Source organism: Lissotriton vulgaris, unplaced genomic scaffold (assembly GCF_964263255.1).
Source record: "Lissotriton vulgaris unplaced genomic scaffold, aLisVul1.2 SCAFFOLD_1031, whole genome shotgun sequence".
NCBI classification, from domain to species: Eukaryota; Metazoa; Chordata; class Amphibia; order Caudata; family Salamandridae; genus Lissotriton; species Lissotriton vulgaris.
The window spans coordinates 101,613-122,554 of NW_028252135.1; the positions used below are offsets into that span (position 1 = coordinate 101,613).

General features: G+C 43.2%; 1 protein-coding gene across 3 annotated transcripts in view; it reads left to right on the forward strand.

The window, feature by feature from the left end:
- LOC147662653 (zona pellucida sperm-binding protein 3 receptor-like) overlaps positions 1–20,942 on the forward strand; it is a 351,878-nt gene that overhangs the window by 101,065 nt on the left and 229,871 nt on the right. For all 3 annotated transcript variants that reach the window (XM_086951018.1, XM_086951017.1, XM_086951019.1), the window contains 3 exons: positions 1,433–1,529; positions 8,525–8,601; positions 18,305–18,487. In XM_086951018.1, the coding sequence (XP_086807144.1) occupies positions 1,433–1,529; positions 8,525–8,601; positions 18,305–18,487 (357 nt within the window). The remainder of the gene's footprint in view (positions 1–1,432; positions 1,530–8,524; positions 8,602–18,304; positions 18,488–20,942) is intronic.

The window sequence follows — 20,942 nt, forward strand, 5'->3', positions numbered from 1 at the left end:
GAGGGGAAATCCGAAATTCTGCTCTACTGCCAATTTCCACCACTCTTCACAGAAGCCTTGTGGCGCCCTGATTTCCCCCGCCCAATCTCTGAGGGTGGTCCGGCTAAGAACCTGGGAATCTGGTTCGGGGAGGATCTCAGGTTCTCAGAACACATCAAGAGATTAACGGGCGCCTGCTTTGGCACGCTTAAGGCACTGAGCAGATTCTTCCCTTTGCTCCCCCAGCCGGCGAAGGAAATGGTGGCTCGGGCACTTATCCTATCCCGCTTGGATTATGCCAATTGGCATTCCTGGATACCTGGTGAATAAACTGCAATTGATCTCTAAGAGATCAAGTATCAGATCACACTTGTGTGACCTTCACTGGCTGCCCGTGGTCCAACGGGTGCAGTTAAGGCCCTTACTCTAGCTCACAGAGCTCTGCACGATTTCGGACCCGCTTATCTTAAGAAACGGGTGTCCTTTCACACCCCCGCCGATCCCTACGATCTGCTTCTCACCGCCTGATGGCCACTCCCCGCTTTCGTCGCTCTAGGATGGGTGGTCAGTCACTTTCAGTTAAAGTAGCTACTCTTTGGAACGGCCTTCCTTTCTCACTGCGCCACATCCAGGACCTCCGTTGTTTTAAGAAACTTCTCAAAAACTATCTTTTCAAACAAGCTTTCTAAATTCTTTTCTATCTGCATGTCTGTAGATTATATCGCGCCAGGATACTCATTAGTAATTGTGCGCGCTACAAATTCCATATAACATAACATAACATAACATAACATTCCTAGTCGAGGACATCTGAAAGAAGTTGTTAAACTTTCCCTACACTGTCCATGCCCTGGACACCCTGAAAACATTCTCAACTTTTTTCGATTAAGAGAAGGAGTAAATCAGTTTTCAACACGTTAACAGGAAGCGAGGCACTTAAAATTGGTATCTGTGTTAAGTAATTATTTTATTTGTATTGAAAAATGTTTTCTCTGTGAAAAATATAAATACCTTTGGGAAGTGAAAATGTACTTATGTATTACTGTTTCTCATTTGAAAATATATACTTTCTGCATTTACAAATGTACAACTGTATGCATATGTGAGTACCACAGGGAGCTGCGACAACTGCAGTCAAAATTGACTCCAATCCCCGGAATTCTGGCTTGCATTTTAATAGGTTTTTATTTTTGATGTGCATGATTTACAGTTATTAGTTAATTGTTTACATTCACTTTGGGCGGATTCCCCATGACAACCCTCAGCGCCTCACCTTTGCCTTGATGTAAAACTGTTATTGCATATTTCTTAAAAATGATCAGCTTTGGTAAAGCAGTGGTTCACGTTTAGTTTCCCACACAAATACTGTGCTGGAATATTGTGTCTAGCTGGCACTTTGGATCTGTAACTATATTCTAATCGAAGTTTATTTATCCTTCTTATCCCCACTAAGCACGATCGTGTGGAAACCCTGGAGAGTTGCTTCACGGCTGGGTTGAGACAAATGGCACCAACGTTGGTTCAGTTGCAATATTTCATTGCAATACAGGGTGGGTGTTAGTTTTTGTTTTATTAAACTGTTGAAATATCTGCATTTGGTCCTAGTTTTATAGATGTGAGTCTGCAACTGCAAACTTCACATTGTATATATATATAAATAATTTTGGAATTTTTTTGAACACTGGCACAAATTAAGCACCCTAATGTTAAGGCCGTAAGTACTCACACTCTAGGGAGTGCAAACAGGGCACAGTGATGGCTTGGTAGATAAGCAAAAAAAAGAATTTACTTTTGCTAGCAGAGTACTGAAGACGGGAAATATGCAAGGAACCTCTATGAAAGATCTAGCTAATCTGTGACCGATATCCCTCCTTCCACTGCTGAGCAAATAGTTGGAAAAACACATAAACAAGCATTTATCTGCCCATTTCAAACCTTCAGACAGCCTGGATGTGACACAATCAGGCTTCAGACCGAAATATAGTACAGAGACAGCCCTAGTGGCCATCACAGACAATATTAGGCTAGCACAAGATAGAGGTCAATCTACTCTACTGGTGCTATTAGATGTCTCGGTGGCATTCAACCACCAAATTCTGCTCAGTAGATTAGAGGAATCTGGGTTAAATCAAAATGCCTAGCAGTGGATGACCAGCTTCCTTTCTGACTGCTCCCAGACAGTTAATCTGGGTCCTTACAAGTCTAAGTCCAGGAAGTTGTTTAAGGGAGTTCCGCAGGGATCTTGTTTAAGCCCTACCTTATTCAACATCTATATAGCTCCCTTGGCCAATCTTATGAGGACATAAGGATGTGTACAAATATCCTATGCGAATGACACCCAGCTCACCTTCTCCTTTGATAAACACTCCACAACAGCCCAGACCAACTTCCCGACCGGCATGCTAGCAATATCTCAATGGATGTGTACCAACCATCTCCAATTAAATGCTGGGAAATCAGAAATGTTGTTCTTTGGCGAAGCCACGCTGCTGTGGACACCAGAGTGGTGGCCTGAGGAGTTGGGTACCCCCCCCCCCGCCTCGAAGCCATCAGTAAAGAATCTAGGGGTGCGCATTGAGCAGAGTCTAAACATGAAGGAGCAGGTTTCTCAAACCGCAAGTTCATGCTTTCATGTATTAAGTCTGCTGAGACGAGTATTTCCATTCCTTCCAGACTACACACAGAAGACTCTCATTCAGACATTAGTCCTTAGTCGTTTTGACTACTACAATGCTTTACTAATATCGGCCAATGAGGCCTAGCTGGATCGCTTGCAGGTGGTGCAAAACACAGCAGCACGTCTAGTACTGAATGCTCCCTATAGATCTCCGTCGAACCCGCTATTGCGGCAGCTGCACTGGCTCCCGGTGCGCCAGCGAATAAAATTCAAGAGTTGCTGCATCACCCCGAAGGCAGTGCATGGCAATGGGCCAACATATCTGGCAGAGAAGCTTAGTCAATACACTCCCCTTAGAGTCTTGCGATCTAGCTCGAAATCCCTTCTTAAATTCCTGTGCATTAACAATGCCAGGACAGGGGAAAGGCTTTTTCCTACCTTGCCCTGAACTGGAATTCGTTCCAGCTTACACTGAGGCAGAGTTCGGACTATTTCCTTTTTCGAAAGTCCTTGAAAACAATCTTGTTCTAGACGTCTCATACAGTATCAGTACTTTCTTATTCGTCCGCAAGCGCAGAGTTACCCCTAAAGGGGTGATTCAGGCGTATACAAGTAAATAAATAATTAAAGCAGAGTACTGAAGACAGACAAAATGCAAGGAACCAAGAATATACCAGTGCAGGCAGAAATAACATTAAATTCATATTTGAACACAAATTCACAACTCTATTTGCCTACCAGAGTGGCCATTAGGTGTGCAAATGGCATCATTCAAGAGTGTAATGTCAACGTACTAATTGACAATATATCAATTTTCGCTTGTAAATAGATTTATTTGGGAAACAAATCCAGGTGGATGAAAGTAAGATAATGACCCTTCAAATGACCTTTTTATGAGAATACACTTATATGCATAACCTTTAATGTACACAACTTAAATGTAATCAATAATCATGGCTCATCAGGCCCACAGCATAGAAAGGGGTCCTTTACTGATGCAACAAGAAGTCAGACTATCATATGTAACCGAAGAAAGTCTGCTATTCATATTACAGTCCTTTTCTACCAAGCCCTATTAATTACCAGCTTTATTTGACTCTCCCACACAGGTAGAGCTTTAGACTATGTGCACTGTAGTGTGCAAGCGTCTGTTACTACCTGCTCCTAGGTTGCACACAGTGGACCCTTGTAGTGATCTTCTAAAGGGGAACCTGTCCACCTCACTCACTGCAAAGAAACTGACAACCACTGCTTGGACAGGCTGCTGATAGGGCAGGCCCTGCCAGTTTAAAATCAGCTAAACACTGCCTTCCATGTCCAAAATTGTGAAAGCAGCAGAGGCAGCGGCGACATTTTAGGGTTGTACAAAACACCCCAAATAGATAAATAAACTTGTACCTGTTGTGCATCAGTATGGGCCAAGGTGTTAGAAGGATAGTATTCCCACTGTCAGGTGGCTATGCAGCCCTATGTGGGGCATGTCTAAAAGTGCCTGCCCATTATCAGCACTGGCAGAACAGCTTTGACATATTTTGAACTGGATTGTAATTCATAAAATGGTATTGAATTGAAATATGATCATCCAAGTTCTTAAATTTCTTTTGTAGAGAGCTGCAATTTTCAGTGAAAGGCTAGATTCTTTTGTGAAATAAATGACTTGTGTTCAGTGCCCATATTTAAACTTTAAATTGCAACTCCTGCAAGTTCGACGGCACCAAGAACAACTCCTCATCTACGAACACACAACAGATATCCGACCCCAACCACCTACAATGCATCCTGCTCAACACCCGCTCAGTCCACAGACACGCCATCGACCTCTGGAATCTACTAGAAACCATCTCTCCGGACGTCGCCTTCCTAACAGAAACATGGATGAACGCCACATCAGCCCCAGACATCACCATTGCCATCCCGGAAGGCTATAAGATCATTCGCAAGGACCGTACCGGCCACACAGGAGGAGGCATCGCTATCGTCCATAAGAACTCCATCCGCATCTCAACCAGCTCAGACGTCAATCTCGCCAACACTGAACACCTTCACTTCCAGATCCACATCGACCCCAAGACCACACTCAGAGGCACCCTCCTTTACAGGCCACCAGGACCCCGCGCACAATTTAGTGAAGACATCACGGACTTCATCACTCCACACGCGCTCCCCTCCGAGGATTACATCCTTTTGGGAGACCTCAACTTTCACCTTGAAAAGAACAACGACCGCAACACCACCCCCCTTTTGGACAACCTCGCCAACCTCGGACTTAAACAACTTGTCACTACCCCCACCCACATCGCAGGTCACACACTCGACCCTATCTTCACCTCCAGCAAACATGTCTCCTTCAGCCACACCACAGCTCTCCTTTGGACTGACCACAGCTGCGTTCACTTTACCTACAACAAGCCCACATCCAACAACCACCCCCAACCCACTCTGCAAAGAAACTGGAACAAAATCACCATCAACCAGATCTCCTCATCGCTTCTTCTAAACCCCCCAGCCCACTCCTCAAACCCCGACCAAGCAGCCACCAACCTCACCCAATGGTTATCCAACAGCGCCGACATCCTAGCACCACTGAAAAAATGACAAATCAAACTAGGCAGCAAGAAGGCCTCCTGGTTCTACGACGATCTTAAGGAATCCAAGAAACTCTGTTGCTCTCTCGAGAAGGCCTGGAAAAAAGACCCAACCACCAGCACCAAGGACGCCTTCAAAAACGCCACCCGCATACACCACCAACTGATCCGGAATGCCAAGAAAGCCGCTTTCAAGGACCGACTAGATAACAACGCCCACAACAGCAAGGAATTATTCAACATCGTCAAGGAATTTACCAACCCCTCAGCCAACTCCAACGACATCACCCCCTCTCAAGCCCTCTGCGACTCCCTAGCCTCATTCTTCCACAACAAAATTGCAGACATCCACAACAGCTTCGACAACCGACCCGAAGACCAACCCACCCAACCCCCTGCAGGACCCCCAACCCCCTTGAACATCCTCAATGACTGGAAGCCAATCTCCACTGAGGACACCATCTGTCTGATGAACTCTATCCACTCAGGATCCCCCACAGACCCATGCCCTCACCACATCTTAAACAAAGCAGACTCCATTATAGCACCGCACCTCCGAGACGTCATCAACTGCTCCCTCAACTCCGCAACGTTCCCGGAAAGCTGGAAACATGCCGAACTCAGCGCCCTCCTGAAGAAACCCACAGCTGACCCCACCGAACTCAAAAACTACCGCCCTATCTCACTTCTTCCATTCCCGGCCAAAGTCATCGAGAAAGCGGTCAACAACCAGCTCGCCGCATTCCTCGAAACCAACAAATCCCTCGATTCCTCACAATCCGGCTTCCGAGCCAAGCACAGCACTGAAACCGCCCTCATCGCAGCAACAGACGACATTCGAACTCTACTGGACAATGGAGACACAGTCGCCCTCATCCTCCTCGACCTCTCCGCAGCCTTCGACACGGTCTGCCATAGCACCCTATTACAACGCCTCAGAAACGTCGGAATCCAAGGAAAAGCACTGGAATGGATCACCTCGTTCCTCACCGGAAAAACCCAGAGAGTCCGCCTTCCACCATTCAAATCAGAGGCCACTGAAGTCATCTGCGGCGTACCACAAGGATCCTCACTCAGCCCCACCCTCTTCAACGTATACATGAGCCCCCTCGCGGCCATCGCTCGCCAACACAACCTCAACATCATCTCCTACGCTGATGACACTCAACTGATCCTCTCACTCACCAAAGACCCTAACACTGCCAAGACCAACCTGCATGAAGGAATGAAAGAAGTAGCCGACTGGATGAAGCACAGCCGTCTGAAACTGAACTCAGACAAAACAGAAGTCCTCATCCTAGGCACCTCCCCCTCCGCCTGGGATGACTCTTGGTGGCCAGAGGCCCTTGGAAAAGCACCCATCCCGACGGACCACGCACGGAACCTGGGCGTCATCCTGGATTCCTCACTCTCGATGAACAGACAAGTCAACGCCGTCTCTTCATCTTGCTTCAACATTCTTCGCATGCTCAAAAAAACATTTCGTTGGATCCCCACCGAAACTAGAAAATCGGTCACCCACGCTCTGGTCACGAGCCGACTGGACTACGAAAACACCCTCTACGCCGGTACCACCGCAAAACTCCAGAAAAAACTCCAATGCATCCAGAACGCTTCAGCAAGGCTCATATTAGACATCCCGCGTAAAGAACACATCTCTGGTCACCTGAAAAACCTCCACTGGCTCCCCGTCAATAAGAGGATTACTTTCCGGCTCCTAACCCACGCACACAAAGTACTCTACGAAATCGGACCCGAATGCCTCAACACACGACTGTCCTTCTACACCCCCTCCCGCCAACTACGATCCTCCAACCAAGCCCTTGCCACTGTACCTCGCATCAACAAAACCACCATGGGAGGTAGATCCTTCTCCTACCTGGCAGCTAAAACCTGGAACTCACTTCCCACCCACCTTCGCCTTACCCAGAACCACCTAGCATTCAGAAAGCAACTTAAAACGTGGATATTTGACAAGTAATTCCCCACCCTTCTTCAAGCGCCTTGAGACCCTCTGGGTATGTAGCGCGCTATATAAATTTTTTGACTTGACTTGACTTGACTCATACTAGTGCTAGAGGCCGCAGCGGCCACGGGGCTGACTCTGGTACACAGGGCGCATTCTTTTGCCAACTGTTTAATCCCCAATAACTAGTTCACCTTAATTTGCATCTCTCTTTCTCTCTCTCTCTCTCTCTCTCTCCCTCCCTCCCTCCCTCCCTCTCCCTCTCTCCCTCTCTCCCTCCCTCCCTCCCTCCCCTTGGGACCATTGAACATTAGTAGATAGGGACTGAGTCACCATACCACCTCAGTACCATGATCCCGAGTCCCACTAGCTACAGTGTCTCACTTGCCCTTCTACTCATAACCAGAGGAAAAGGTTAACTGTCATCCCAGAACGCAGTACTCCAGACCATCTCAGGGATCGCAGTGACAGGACACACCCTATTGCTCACACACTCATATTCATACACAATAAGATATGATGGAGACACAAAGGAAGTTTGAAATGTTTATTTAAACTATTGTTCTCTAGAATGCAGTATTCGTGCCAAAATCAGAAAACAACTGCCTAGCAAAAATACTATCAGCATTGTCAATAAATCGTATATTATGAAAAGCCCAGTCATATTGTATGACAGAGTATTCTAACCCTCCTCCCTTTCTACAGAAGCAAACTAATTATACAGCAAAGATCTCAGGGTTTAGCAGCGACCCTTGAATCTTAGCACACAGATTAACATTCTACATCTCAGATACAGCCATGATCTTCTCTCAGAAAATATCTGTCTCTCTCTGTGTTACATTGCTGTGCATATCTATATAGGGTTCACATGTTCACAAACTACAGCTGCATTTCTGTGTTGTGTCTAGGTGCAAGTGCCTGACCCAGAACAAAATACAAGGTACATTGTTGTTTGACCTTGTCTGCGGTTCAGACTAAATCCCAGAAAAGAACAGACTGAGAAAACAACCTCACAGTTAGGCTAGCATAGGGAAAAACACAATGGGCACTTTATAGAACACATAACATTCTCTTTGTCCTAAATAAATAAATAAGTAAAAAACAGCCGCAAAAGGCTGCATTTTTTCGTGTAAATGACCGGTGGGAAAAATGGCCAGTCCAGGCTTTGGATTTGTCATTTTTATGCACGTACATAACAGTACTTGTAAAACAATAACCTAGCTTGATAGCAAGAGAGGGTGTGGGCGTTGGTGTATGATCGATACTGAATTGTGTTCATGAGGCTGTTTTTGCAAGGTCCTAATATGTCAGCAGGAATAGTGATGTCTTGTAAGATGAAGTCCACTGGTTACTGATGATGTTTTGTCCCTTATTCAGGTACAACATGATATCCAGAGCTTACAGGAAATGTTTGGAGACTGGTTTGTGGAGTAACACTGTTCCAATATGTGAATGTAAGCATTGATTCTTCTTTCAGCATTGTTACCTTTCTTGTGACTTGAGCAGAATCTAGCCATGGAAAAGGGGCTCTTGATACATAAAAAGCTGGGATAAATGCTGTTTTTTAAACAAGGTATTTAAGCTGCAAAGCTTTCCTCTAGAGATAGTGGGGCATATAACCAAGGGCTAGTATCGCCGCTTTCTTGGCGAATTGTGCCGAGAAAGCGGCGATACTGCTAGACCCCTATTAACAAGGGAACTTTAAAGCCTGGCCCAAGCCCACTTTGCATGTCGGCAATACACATCGCTAATGACATGCAAAGTGGGCGTTCCCACGTCCAACCACATGAAAAATGTGGTTGGAGGTGGGAACACCCTATTACCAAGGAAGGCGATGGGAGGAAAAGACCTGCGATAAACTCATTAATCGCAGGTCTCCCAACGCCTGCTCTGACCAGGCGTTAGGCATTGTTAACATGGGGGTGTGGATCATAAAGCTGAATCCACCCCCTCATATTATCAAGGCCCACATTAGCGCATGAAAACAACGTTTGTTTTCATGCGCTAATGTGCCATATCGCCAACTATCGCCCGATTTCTATTCGCCTGCCTGATGCGCATTGATAATTGCGAGCTAAAAAGGCGATAAAATCCGGTGATAGCCGGCGATACCGGAATGTGCGTCGTGCGTTTTACAACGCATGCCTCGGTAATATGCCCCAGTGTTCCTAAAGTATTTGCTGATAAGCGCATGAAGACAGTTGCATGCTTGCTAGCATTTCTTTCTTATTTGGCAGCCACAGTTCAGTGAGTTAAAGCAAAAACTATACTTCACAGTAGTTGGGGTGATTACACCTGGAGTGTATTGATATCCACAAGTTCACAATGCGCAAAAAAGTTAGTTCATATGTTTATTGCCAACTGAGTCCTGTGCCATCATTTGTAAAGGGCAAGAGGTCTATTAACCCCCAAAACATAGGTTGTCATCCACAACATCCTCACAGATTAGGGTTTGGCTGCTGGATCAGTCATAAGAAAACTATTGTTTGATAAAGTATGTGCCATGTGGATACCATCCATGTGTAGGTTCTACAGAGGGAGTGCTACAGTAAATACAGCCAATAAATCTCAGATTTTTCCAGTTCGCTTTGAAAGGTAACACACTTTGTGCATGATCAGACAGTTCATGTTCAATTGCACCTATAATGTAATTCTAAATCTACCACAGGTCTGTTGTACAAGTTGTTTTATGGAGGTGCTGCAGATATTAGAATAATTATCTTTGTCTGTGTACAGTGCTCCACTGTCTTTTGGCTAAGTTTGCACCATATAAGTACTTTTTCAAACAGTATCCCCTGTGCTCTATTCTTGGGTTGCCAATCATGTGTGCTGAGTATAGGGTGTGTGTCTGTAGTAGTCTATGTTAGCCTATGCACACCTGCCCTGCAGGCCCCTGTTGTGCACACGAGCTAGACTACACATGGAGCCATTTGCAATGGAGCAGATGTGGCCTGCCAGTACAAACATCACAGAGAGACGAGATAAATTAGGGGACATTAAGAGGACCTTAGCATAAGCCTATGCACTGTTCCCCAGCAGCAGAGCAGAGACTCCTCAGGAAGGGGCTGGAACCACGGCTCTATGGATAAGATATGGTTCATACTAATAGGGATGTTCGACCATCATACAAGAGAAAGGCCTGAAGTCCCTCTATTACCACAAATTGTAGAGAGCTAATAAACAAATGCACCCTAAAGCCTACCACATCTTTTAAACCATCTATAAAGCGAATACATTTAGAGTTTCCATTAGAAATTGTATTATTATTTGGGGTGGGTAACTACCCACCCTAATGATTAATTATTACCCTTGTCAGGGTGAAGCCTCAAAGTCACTCAGTTAACCTTAGCTCAAGCCCCTGGTAGCACAGAACAATCAGGCTTGATTTGTGGCAATGTGTAAAATATGTATGCATTTCTGAACAGTAGTAAAGTCAAAATACAAAACAACAACAAAAAAACCCACCCCAAATTGGGAAAATGGAGTAAAATGTAACAAACCAAAAATGGCAAAAATCCAATAAGCGGAACTAGAAATAGGAGTTTTTACACTCTTAAGTAGAAATATCAATAAGAAGAATAAACCATCAATGACTGTCAATAGTCTTTGGAAACCCGAACTAAGGCGTCATTTGAAGCTAGTTTCGAAGGAATGCAGGTCTGCTACACCAACCAATTTTATCCAAGTCAAAGATTTTAGCTTCTGACTTAGTCTTTTAGATCCCACAGGATTACACTTCATAGTGTGAGACAGAGGCCAATAGCAGGGTCCAGTCCAGGTTGAGTTGCAACTGCTCAGCTGGGTACTTCAAGGAACAGGTCTCTCTAAGCATGGTGTCTACTGAAAGCCATATAGGTCAGCCAGCAGACCTTTGGAGTTCACTTCTTTGCCCTGGGATCAAGAGGGAGCAGGTCCATCCCTTCAGGGTTCCTCTCATCCTCTCAGATTACAGTCAGCAGATTTAGTCCTCTTTGGATTTCCGCAGGTCTAAAAAGTGTTCCAAACTGGGTGTCTAGGGGTGCCACATTTGTGCCTGGAACAAGCTACTGAGTGAAAATGGCTCCTGGGCACACCCTAACAATGATGTAGACATTGTTAGAGGTAACCCTACTGACTTTGGCAGCAGTTCTTTTTTACAGTATTGCAAACACGCCAAAAGCAATGTTTCAGGTTATTTTCAAGATGGTGAAAATCCTTGGCTACTCTAAAGTTGGGCTATGAAGGCTTGAGGTTTCTCTGAGGAGTTCACATCTAACACTAAAATGCAGTTTGAAGCTGGCACTGTACCAATAACAAACCCACAGATAGAAGTCTGGAGAAACGCAAGGTTCTGCAGCAACCACCACACAAACGTTGTCTTGGCATCCTGTTCTTTCCCTTTCAAGTGTGCCCCAAGTGTTACATGTAGCTCAACCGACCTGCCAAACAGGATTGACTCTATAGTGCAAAAAGGAAGACCCATAGCCCCCTCCCTGCATATTCTGTAGAGTTCAGCTGAGTCATTTCTGCTCATTCAGGTCAGCCTATTGTTTTTCTGGAACTTTTTGACACCTTTTTCACAACCATTCAAGCTAGAGCACAGACTGAGAGCTGGCAAGAACCTATGCTAATTACCCTGCTGACAATTCAGGCAGACAAAGGATAACTTTCTAAAATGTACCTTTCCTTCCTATTTATTAAAAATCCAACTCCACCATTTAATTTGGATTTTTAAGAGCTAATAAAAACAGTTGTTTAATTGCTTTTCTAGCTGGTCCCCTTCCCGAGCATTAGTATTTTAATCTGTACTCTGCTTTTCTCTGTAGGACATCTAGGCCTGCCACAGTGAAAATAGATTTTATCCACTTGACACTCTTGGGAGATGATAATATTAATTTTCTACATGTCCCACTTTTCCATACAATGCACCCTGACTTGTGGGCTACAAGTTTCACATGGGGCAACTTACTATTATTTTAAATGGGGTTCATACTTGTCAAAAGCTTTTATTTTTATTGGTTGCAGTGCATGTTTTGCACTGTTACATCCATTCTTCAGTTATAGGGCTGATGCCCTGTTGGCATTGCCACTGTAGTAGATGGCACAATAGATGCAGCAGTCCACTAGTAGCATTTAACTTCCAGGCATTTGGTGCACGATTTACGCCATATTCTATACACTTACAAGCAAGTTAAATGTGCCAGTCATGAATAAGACAATTTACCCCCACATGGTTAAAGAGAGAGCATAGGCACTGGCACTTTACTACTGGTTAGCAGGGGTAAAATTCACACAGTTCTAAAGCCAGCATTAATACAGGCTGCAACAAAAGGCATTAACATGGGGTGATCACCCAGGAAAGGTGGATTTTCAATAGCTTTAAAACAGCTTATCCAAAGTCTCAGCGCCATATCTAAGTCAATATCTGTAGTACCCTATTCTAGGCTTAATTGAGATCTTGGATCGCCCCGGTAAAGTCAGTGACCGTCTCACAAATCTGTGTGCTTTCTGTATTAACAGTTTTACATTGTTATGGACATAAACTTCACACAATATAAGGATGCTGTCCACATCTGGGGTTTATATCAATTTAGATAAGGCCCACTGTTTTACCTCTAGTTTCCAAACTAACATTAGGCAGCTGTCTCTTCATTTGTCTTTCGCTTTACCATTGATCTAGTTGTGCCATTAATCTAGTCGCATATAGACATACACCTTTGTAGGATATTCTACAGAGCCTTTATTCTGTAAAGTCGGAGAACTGTTTCATAAGAAGAGTAGTAAGGGGATCAAATAACCTGTTAGCATAAGTATCTCACCTGAAGTTAGCCGGAGCTCATTTACTGCATCATTAATCCGTAAAATGTTCTGTCGTTTTGCAGCTTGGATACATCAAACTGAGACAGCATACTCTGAGTGCAAGGGCCTAAGGGCTATCAGGCCTTATGGTATTCCAATTGTACCTAAATTTGACCATATGATATAGCTTGTTTCCCAATGAATATTGTCTTCAAATCAATGAAGGCAGCATGCAGATTTCCCTTTTCAAGATGGCCATTATACATTAACAGCAACTGAAGACAAATTGCCTTCTCCAGGGTAAACAACACATTTATGAAAACTGCTTGTAGATGGGATGTAATTGAGTTTTGCTCACCCATTCTTCCAGTTTAGTAAGAAGCACCTTCTCATAAATATTGGCAAAGGAAATGAGATAAATTGAAGGTATGTCTTAAGGGTCCTTTTAATAGATTGGTAGTATTTGTACCCCATGTCACAAATCTGACACTTTATTGAACATGAGGACTGCATTCGCTACTCGCAGTATTTTCAGTGTAGCTAAGGGCCAGATGTATCAACATACCCATTTTGCGATTTCTAAATAGCGATTTGTAAGGAATCGCTATTTAGAAATCGCAAAATGGTATGTATGTAGAAATTCGCTAATTTTTAGCGATTTCTTAAAATTCCTTTATTGCGATTAGCAAATTGCTAATCGCAATTAAGGAATCTAGGGGCAGATGTATCAAGCAATTTTTTAGTCGCAAACGCTGCGATTCGCTAAAAAACAGCGTTTGCGACTAAAAAATAGTAAAATGGTATGTATGAAGAAAAATGCCTCGAAATATTAAGGAATCGCAAATTTTGCGATTTCTTAAATGCAATGTATCAACCATTTAAGAATTGCAAATTTAGGCTAAGAAATCGCAAATTACCACCAACTTGTAGTTGGTGGTAATTTGCGATTTCTTTTACAAATGCACTTTATGCAATTTGTAAAGGTGGCATGTGACGCTCATACATGCCCTTAGGGCATGTATGTGCACCATATGCGCACACATGTCATTTTCAGGGGTGCAGCAGGGTGTTCTTGAGACACCCCTGCACCCTTGAAATTTTTCTCAATTTGCGATTAGCAAATTGCGAATCAAAAATTGAGAATAATTTCACATTCATTCCTATGGGCCTCCTGGTATTTCTGTATCCTATCTGATGTTATTAATGTGGTTAAGGTGACCCTTCCTCTTTCTGGTTAACAAACAATTGTGACGTACACCCCATGGGCTTCATGGTGAGATATGATCGTGGGATATATTATAACGTCACCTAATGCACCTTAAACACCGTGAAATACAAGGTATTGCAGCAAACGCTGCACTTACATGCCGTGTTTCTACCGTAGCATGATCTATCTTACATCGCGCAAGCTGTAAGAAAGCATAAACGACCAAGAGTTACCACCATACTATTGCCAGGTTTGACCTGTAATCTCATAAACCGGCATAGATGTTATCCCAAACTAACCTGTTCTCCGTGATGCGGAGAATGTTCTCTACTCTTCCGACAAGAATCCGCCTGTTAGGACGCCACTTCCTGGTTAAAGCGAAAAGTTCTGATCACGTGGCTTATGGAACTAGACGAAAGACTGTGCGCCCGATCGCGCTAAAAGTTCAAATGAATATCATAGCAGCTTTCACAAAGCTCTATCCGCAATGTAAAAGAAACTCGCCTATGGCTATTCCACAGAGATAATAAACCGATCTCTGTCACGGGTATAAAGTAGAGCTGAAAGACGGAAAGCTCAGAAAAAGCTAGAGGTGGGGCTAGAACCTATGAGGTGGGGGAATGAAGTGTTCTGTCAGTCTGAGTGTGTGAAGCTATGGAGCAAGTGTGATGAAATGAGTGTATTAACCCTTTCGATGCTGATGACGAGCTCAGAAGAAAAACTAATTCTTTGCACAGCAGACGTTCGTTCACTGTACACGTCAATACCCCACTCTCTAGGGATAGAGGCAGTGGAAAAAGCTTTACTCAACACTGATCTTGAGCTTCCCTTTCAGATGTTTTTAATGGAATTGATGTTATTTACATTGTATCAGAGCTACTTTCGATATAAAGACACTTGGTATCAACAGCTGGTAGCAACAGCTATGGGAAATTCGACGGCACCTGTGTACGCTAATATTTTCATGCAAGACTATGAAGAAACCAACATATTCAGAAAAAGTACGGACAGGAACAATATGCTACATTTCTCAAGTTTTCCTGAACCAAGTCTCAAAAAACATCTTCCTTTCTTCAAACACCCAATGAGAGGGCATGAGATAAAACTTAAGGTTAATGCAACCTGCGACACAGCGAATGTGATGTATGCTTTAAAATGTCCCTGTGGAAAACTTTATATTGGTAAAACTGAGAGACGCATAAAGGTTAGACTCACGGAGCACAAATCCAATATACGCACTAAAAACATGAAATCTGCAATTTCTGTCCACTTCATGGAGGAACAACATAACATATCCCAGCTTAAATTCACGATATTGGAGACGGTTAAGAAAATTGAAGGAAGGGACAACACTAAGCACCTCCTACAAAGGAAGAATTATTGGATACAAAAATTGTCATCTCAAAAACCTAATGGTCTCAATGACCGAATCGAACTATTCTGTTTTTTATCAACATTAAGAATAATCCTTGGCCAAGGATGTGGACCTTGCGAAGTGTTTATTATTTTTTTTTTAAATGTTGTCATCAGTATCTGTGGACTGTATGTTTATTAATACACTCATTTCATCACACTTGCTCCATAGCTTCACACACTCAGACTGATAGAACACTTCATTCCCCCACCTCATAGGTTCTAGCCCCACCTCTAGCTTTTTCTGAGCTTTCCATCTTTTAGCTCTACTTTATACCCGTGACAGAGATCGGTTTATTATCACTATGGAATAGCCATAGGCGAGTTTCTTTTACATTGCGGATAGAGCTTTGTGAAAGCTGCTATGATATTCATTTGAACTTTTAGCGCGATCGGGCGCACAATCTTTCGTCTAGTTCCATAAACCACGTGATCGGAACTTTTCGCTTTAACCAGGAAGTGCAGGAAGCGCTTTTGGCGTCCTAACAGGCGGATTCTTGTCGGAAGAGTAGAGAACATTCTCCGCATCACGGAGAACAGGTTAGTTTGGAATAACATCTATGCCGGTTTATGAGATTGCAGGTCAAACCTGGCAATAGTATGGTGGTAACTCTTGGTCGTTTATGCTTTCTTACAGCTTGCGCGATGTAAGATAGACCACGCTACGGTAGAAACACGGCAAGTAAGTGCAGCGTTTGCTGCAATACCTTGTATTTCACGGTGTTTCAGGTGCATTAGGTGACGTTATAATATATCCCACAATCATATCTCACCATGAAGCACGCGGAGCGTACGCCACATTTGTTTGTTAACCAGAAATAGGAAGGGTCACCTTAACCACATTAAAAACATCAGATAGGATACAGAAATACCGATACCTTACACAAATTGTGCTCATTATGTTTTCATTTGTTACTTTTTAGTGTTGTTCCCTGATGAAGGGCTGATTGATTTGCCCGAAATGCATTGGACATGAATCTTACAATGCCGTATGTATAAAAATAATTGGAAAAGAAGAGTTGAATTATACAATGAACTGTGTGAAATAAAACATTGAAGAATTGGAATAATTGAAATTATGTTGGAACCCTCATATCGCGCTGAGGAAAAACTGAGTGCCCATAGGGATGCTTCCAGTGTTCCACTAGAAACATGTGTGTTCTTGAATTGTTTGACGTCCTGGGATGTCGGACGTCTCCTGTGGAGCACATACAATCTATTAAACATTTCATTTGAAAATCACCACAACCCAGCTGTGCATCTGCCTCAATTCATTTAGAGAGAATGAAATAACCATAGAGTTGCTTAATTGCACCATGTGAAACTAGATAACCTTGCATCAATCCCAGCTTCCACTTTATTACCTGTTGCGATCCTATGCAATTACTTTTTTAGAGTGCGTCCTTTCTTTCTTCTTCACATTAGAGCACCTTGAATTACATCAGTTACGTGTATGCTGCATAAAAGCTAAAAACTATATTGTTACTCTATCTTTAGTAACACCCTAGACCAGCGGTTCTTAACCTTTTGACCTCTCAGGACCTCCACTGAATCAGTACAGGAATCCAAGGACTCCCACTGAGTCAATATTAGAAACTGGGGCCACCGAGCAGAAGCAATTTCTATAATTTGAACCTCAAAACAATGCACACAATTATAGAAACAAGAATATATCAGACAAATTCTCAAATATTGAAATATGTTGTTTAATTCAAAACCACTATAGAGAGTTTCAATGTTCCTTCTTTACTTGTATATACTTTACACATTTGCATTTTTAATTATAGTAATATTACATTTTATAAAACTGTTGTGGATCTCCTGAGTTGGCCTTGCAGACCTACCCCATAGGTGCTCAGACCACAGGTTGTAAATCACTGCCCTGGGCTACATATAGAGGTCATAGACAGCAGGCTTACTTGTTTCACTAATAGTATCCTTATCTAGGAAGTGGTGGTGGGGCGTGAATGTTTCAAGGTTCATTACTGGAATCTGTCACGCCTAACAATTGTCACTAACAGAAATGCAAAGATCACATTATAAATAAATACACTGTTTGGAATTCTGAAAAGTTTTTTCGTATATGTAATGGGTTCTCTGAGCCAATCACCGGCCAAAAAGACCTGAAGGTCAGTGATGCTGCAGGCAGGAAACATGTTTGTGTGGTCTCCAGCAACCAAATCTGCCCCCATCAACAGTTATACCGGTCCCCATTCTGCAAGCTCCCCAGAAAAATGCCCTTTGACTGGCAGAGCAGATTGGGTTGGGAAACAGCGTTTACAACGCTGTCATTACATTGCAGTACTATTACAATGCAGTCATTACAACGACCGCGTTGTTAGTATGCAATGCATTTACATCGCAAGTCATTACAACGACCGGCTGCAGGGGGCGCTGAGGTATTGGAAATTAATTCTAACACCTTTTCTACTGTTGTGCAAACTGGAGTAGAAATAGTAAATAATACTATTCCTAAGTCCAGCATGTCCCCTACTGCAAGTCGTTGTAATGACTTGTGATGTAAATGCATTGTGTACTAACAACGCAGGCGTTGTAACAACCGCGCTGTAAAAGCACGTGGATGTAATACATCGCGTTGTAATGTGCTATATTCATCGGGCCTATATTTGCCTTTAAAGCCTCAAAAGACAACCTTGTTTGCTTTGTCCGATGTAAGAAACGGCACCATTGATATTATTTTTATTAGGTTTTGTTATACTAGAAAACTAATGCCTCAATTTTGTAATTCTCTTTTTCAGCTGTGATTTGTGCACCACCACCAAATAGTCCCAACGCAGTTAACAGCAGGATGGAGGAGGATGCTGATTTTACTTATTTGTCAAGTGTAACATATCATTGCACAGCAGGCGTCCTCGATGGAGAGGCGTCGATCTACTGCACTCACCATGGAAACTGGAGTGGGCCAGCCCCTGAATGCATAGGTGACCAATCTTTGTTCTGTAGCGCCTACTTTGAGCAAAGTCTTTGACTAATAACTGAGGCACTGATTTCAAGCTGGAGACTAGGGGCCAGATGTAGGTAATCCCTGATTACCGATTCTTAAATACCGAATCATACCGATTCGGTATTTAAAAACAGGAAAATGGGATGTAGGTAATTTCTCTGAAAAAATTACCTAATCGGTAAGTTTCGGTAATTACCGAATCGGTATTTACCGATTCGGTAATTGCCCTTCATTCCTATGGACCTGGAGGCCCATAGGAATGAATGTTAATTACTGATTCGGTAATACCGATTCGGTAATTGGGGGAAACATTGAAGGGTGGAAGGGTGTCACTTTGACACCCTGTTGCACCCCTCAATTGTGTATGGGTGCACATGTTGCAGACATACATGCCCTAAGGGCATGTATGTCTGCAACATGGCACTGTTGGAAAAGCAAAAAAAATGCTTTTTCAAGGGTTTTCATTATTTACCACCAACTTCTAGTTGCTGGTAAATAACGAATCCTTAACTGAGGAATGCACTAACTTGAGTGTTTCCTACATCCTGGATTCGGTATTTTACCGAATCGGTATGTTAAGAATTCGGTATTTTACCGAATCCTTAAATTACCGATTCGGTAAATTACTGAATCCTTAAAAAAAGGCACCTACATCTGGAAAGCCCAATACCGGTCGGTAACGGCTGAAATTCGGTAATTTCGGCCGTTACCGACCGGTATTGGGCGACTTACATCTGGCCCTAAGGGTCATATTATCAAGCACAGCGATAAAATTATTGCCGCTTTAGCAGTCGTTTTCTGCCACTAAAGCGGCGATAATTTTAATGCCCATCCTTGATAATATGCCCCTAAATACCCATCCTTTAGTGTGCAGAAGCCTGCACATGCATCAGAATTTCATGCTGTGCGATAATTACCACACTTCCACTCCTTTGGTCTGAAAGATTTCGGCTGGCCAAACCTGTCTATCAAGGGAAAAGGGCAGGCACCCAGTGGAAAGACACATTAAATGTAGTGCTTTGAATACCGATTTGCATAGCATGTTTTATTTCCAAGTGAAAAACGTGAACTGGGGGAATTTATCGGTCCCAGGAAATGCCTCACCCAGGCTAGTAGTAATTTACTGGTGGCAACAAATTCCTCACCCTTTTCCGACCTGCTTAGTATTGGGGTCTAATCAGTGATACTGCTAAAGAGTTAAATAATTCACCAGTACTACAGTCCTTCCTTAAGCTGACAGACGAAGGGTCACTCGATCTGCATGTGTTCTTTTTAATTGATATTTGTATGTATTGACGTGCAATAGCATTCCAGTAGGACACTGTGTACATATTAAACCAACAGTAAATAGGGACAAGATCAAATGGGTGGTTTCATAATGAATAAAATGATTATAGCATGAGGATGATGGCTGAAGGCAATGAACAAGATATCACATGGATAAAGTGTTGTAATTATTATACATTATACATAAAGCAACCTGGGTTTCCTAGAACAATGTGGGGAAGACAGAGAACAGGAGAAGGGATGAGCGAGGAACAGAATGGAGGTAAGCTTTTCAAGGCAAGAAGACTGGGATGAGGCAAGCATTGACAGGGAGCCCACAGCTCTCTTCTGGAGTGTTGTCCATCAACGCTCTTCATCGATGGCAGTCCTTCGGTCAAGAGAACAGCATGATTGACAGCACAGGGCCCATTCATTGACACATCACCACCTACTTGTTATACTGGGTCTGACAAGTCATGAGAGATGTGATTGGGAGCTCTACAGAGCAGAGCATAGAGTGAAGTGAAGGAGAAACAGTAGGACTCCCAGGGGCGGCCAACAGATTATAATTCCAAAATCTCTCTCAGGTGCATTTTTGATTCACATGTGGGTGAGTGCATGTGTGCGCAGATGTCTATGTGTGGACCCGTACATATGTGTATGTGAGTGTGCCGGGATAGGACACTGGCATATTGTTGGTAATTCTTGGCATTTTAGGGCCATTCATGATGGTGCCCATCCCAAGCAAACCATTGGCCTTGATATATTGTTGGTAATACTTTGCCTGTTGGGGTCATTCATGTCTTAAAGGCAGGGACATCTTAAGGATTTTGGGGGCCCAGGGCCAAACATATTTTGGGGGCCCCTGTTCAAAACAGCTTTGAATTTATAATCCAATTAGAGCCTGTTTCTCACACAGTTTCCGCTTCCTCAGCCGCGTTAGCGATCCAATTTGCATCATAAGCATTAGCCTATATATTCCCGATGTAAATGGACGTGCGCAGCTGACAGCGGTAGAATTTAGTGTTTCCCTGCCCTGCTACTAGGTTTTCAATATTTTTTAAATTGTATATGTGTGGCTGAATTAATCAGTGCTTCTTAACAATTTCTCCGACCTATGCACACTTGTACTTTACTTGATTCTGCTTGCCCACACCTCCTTAGCT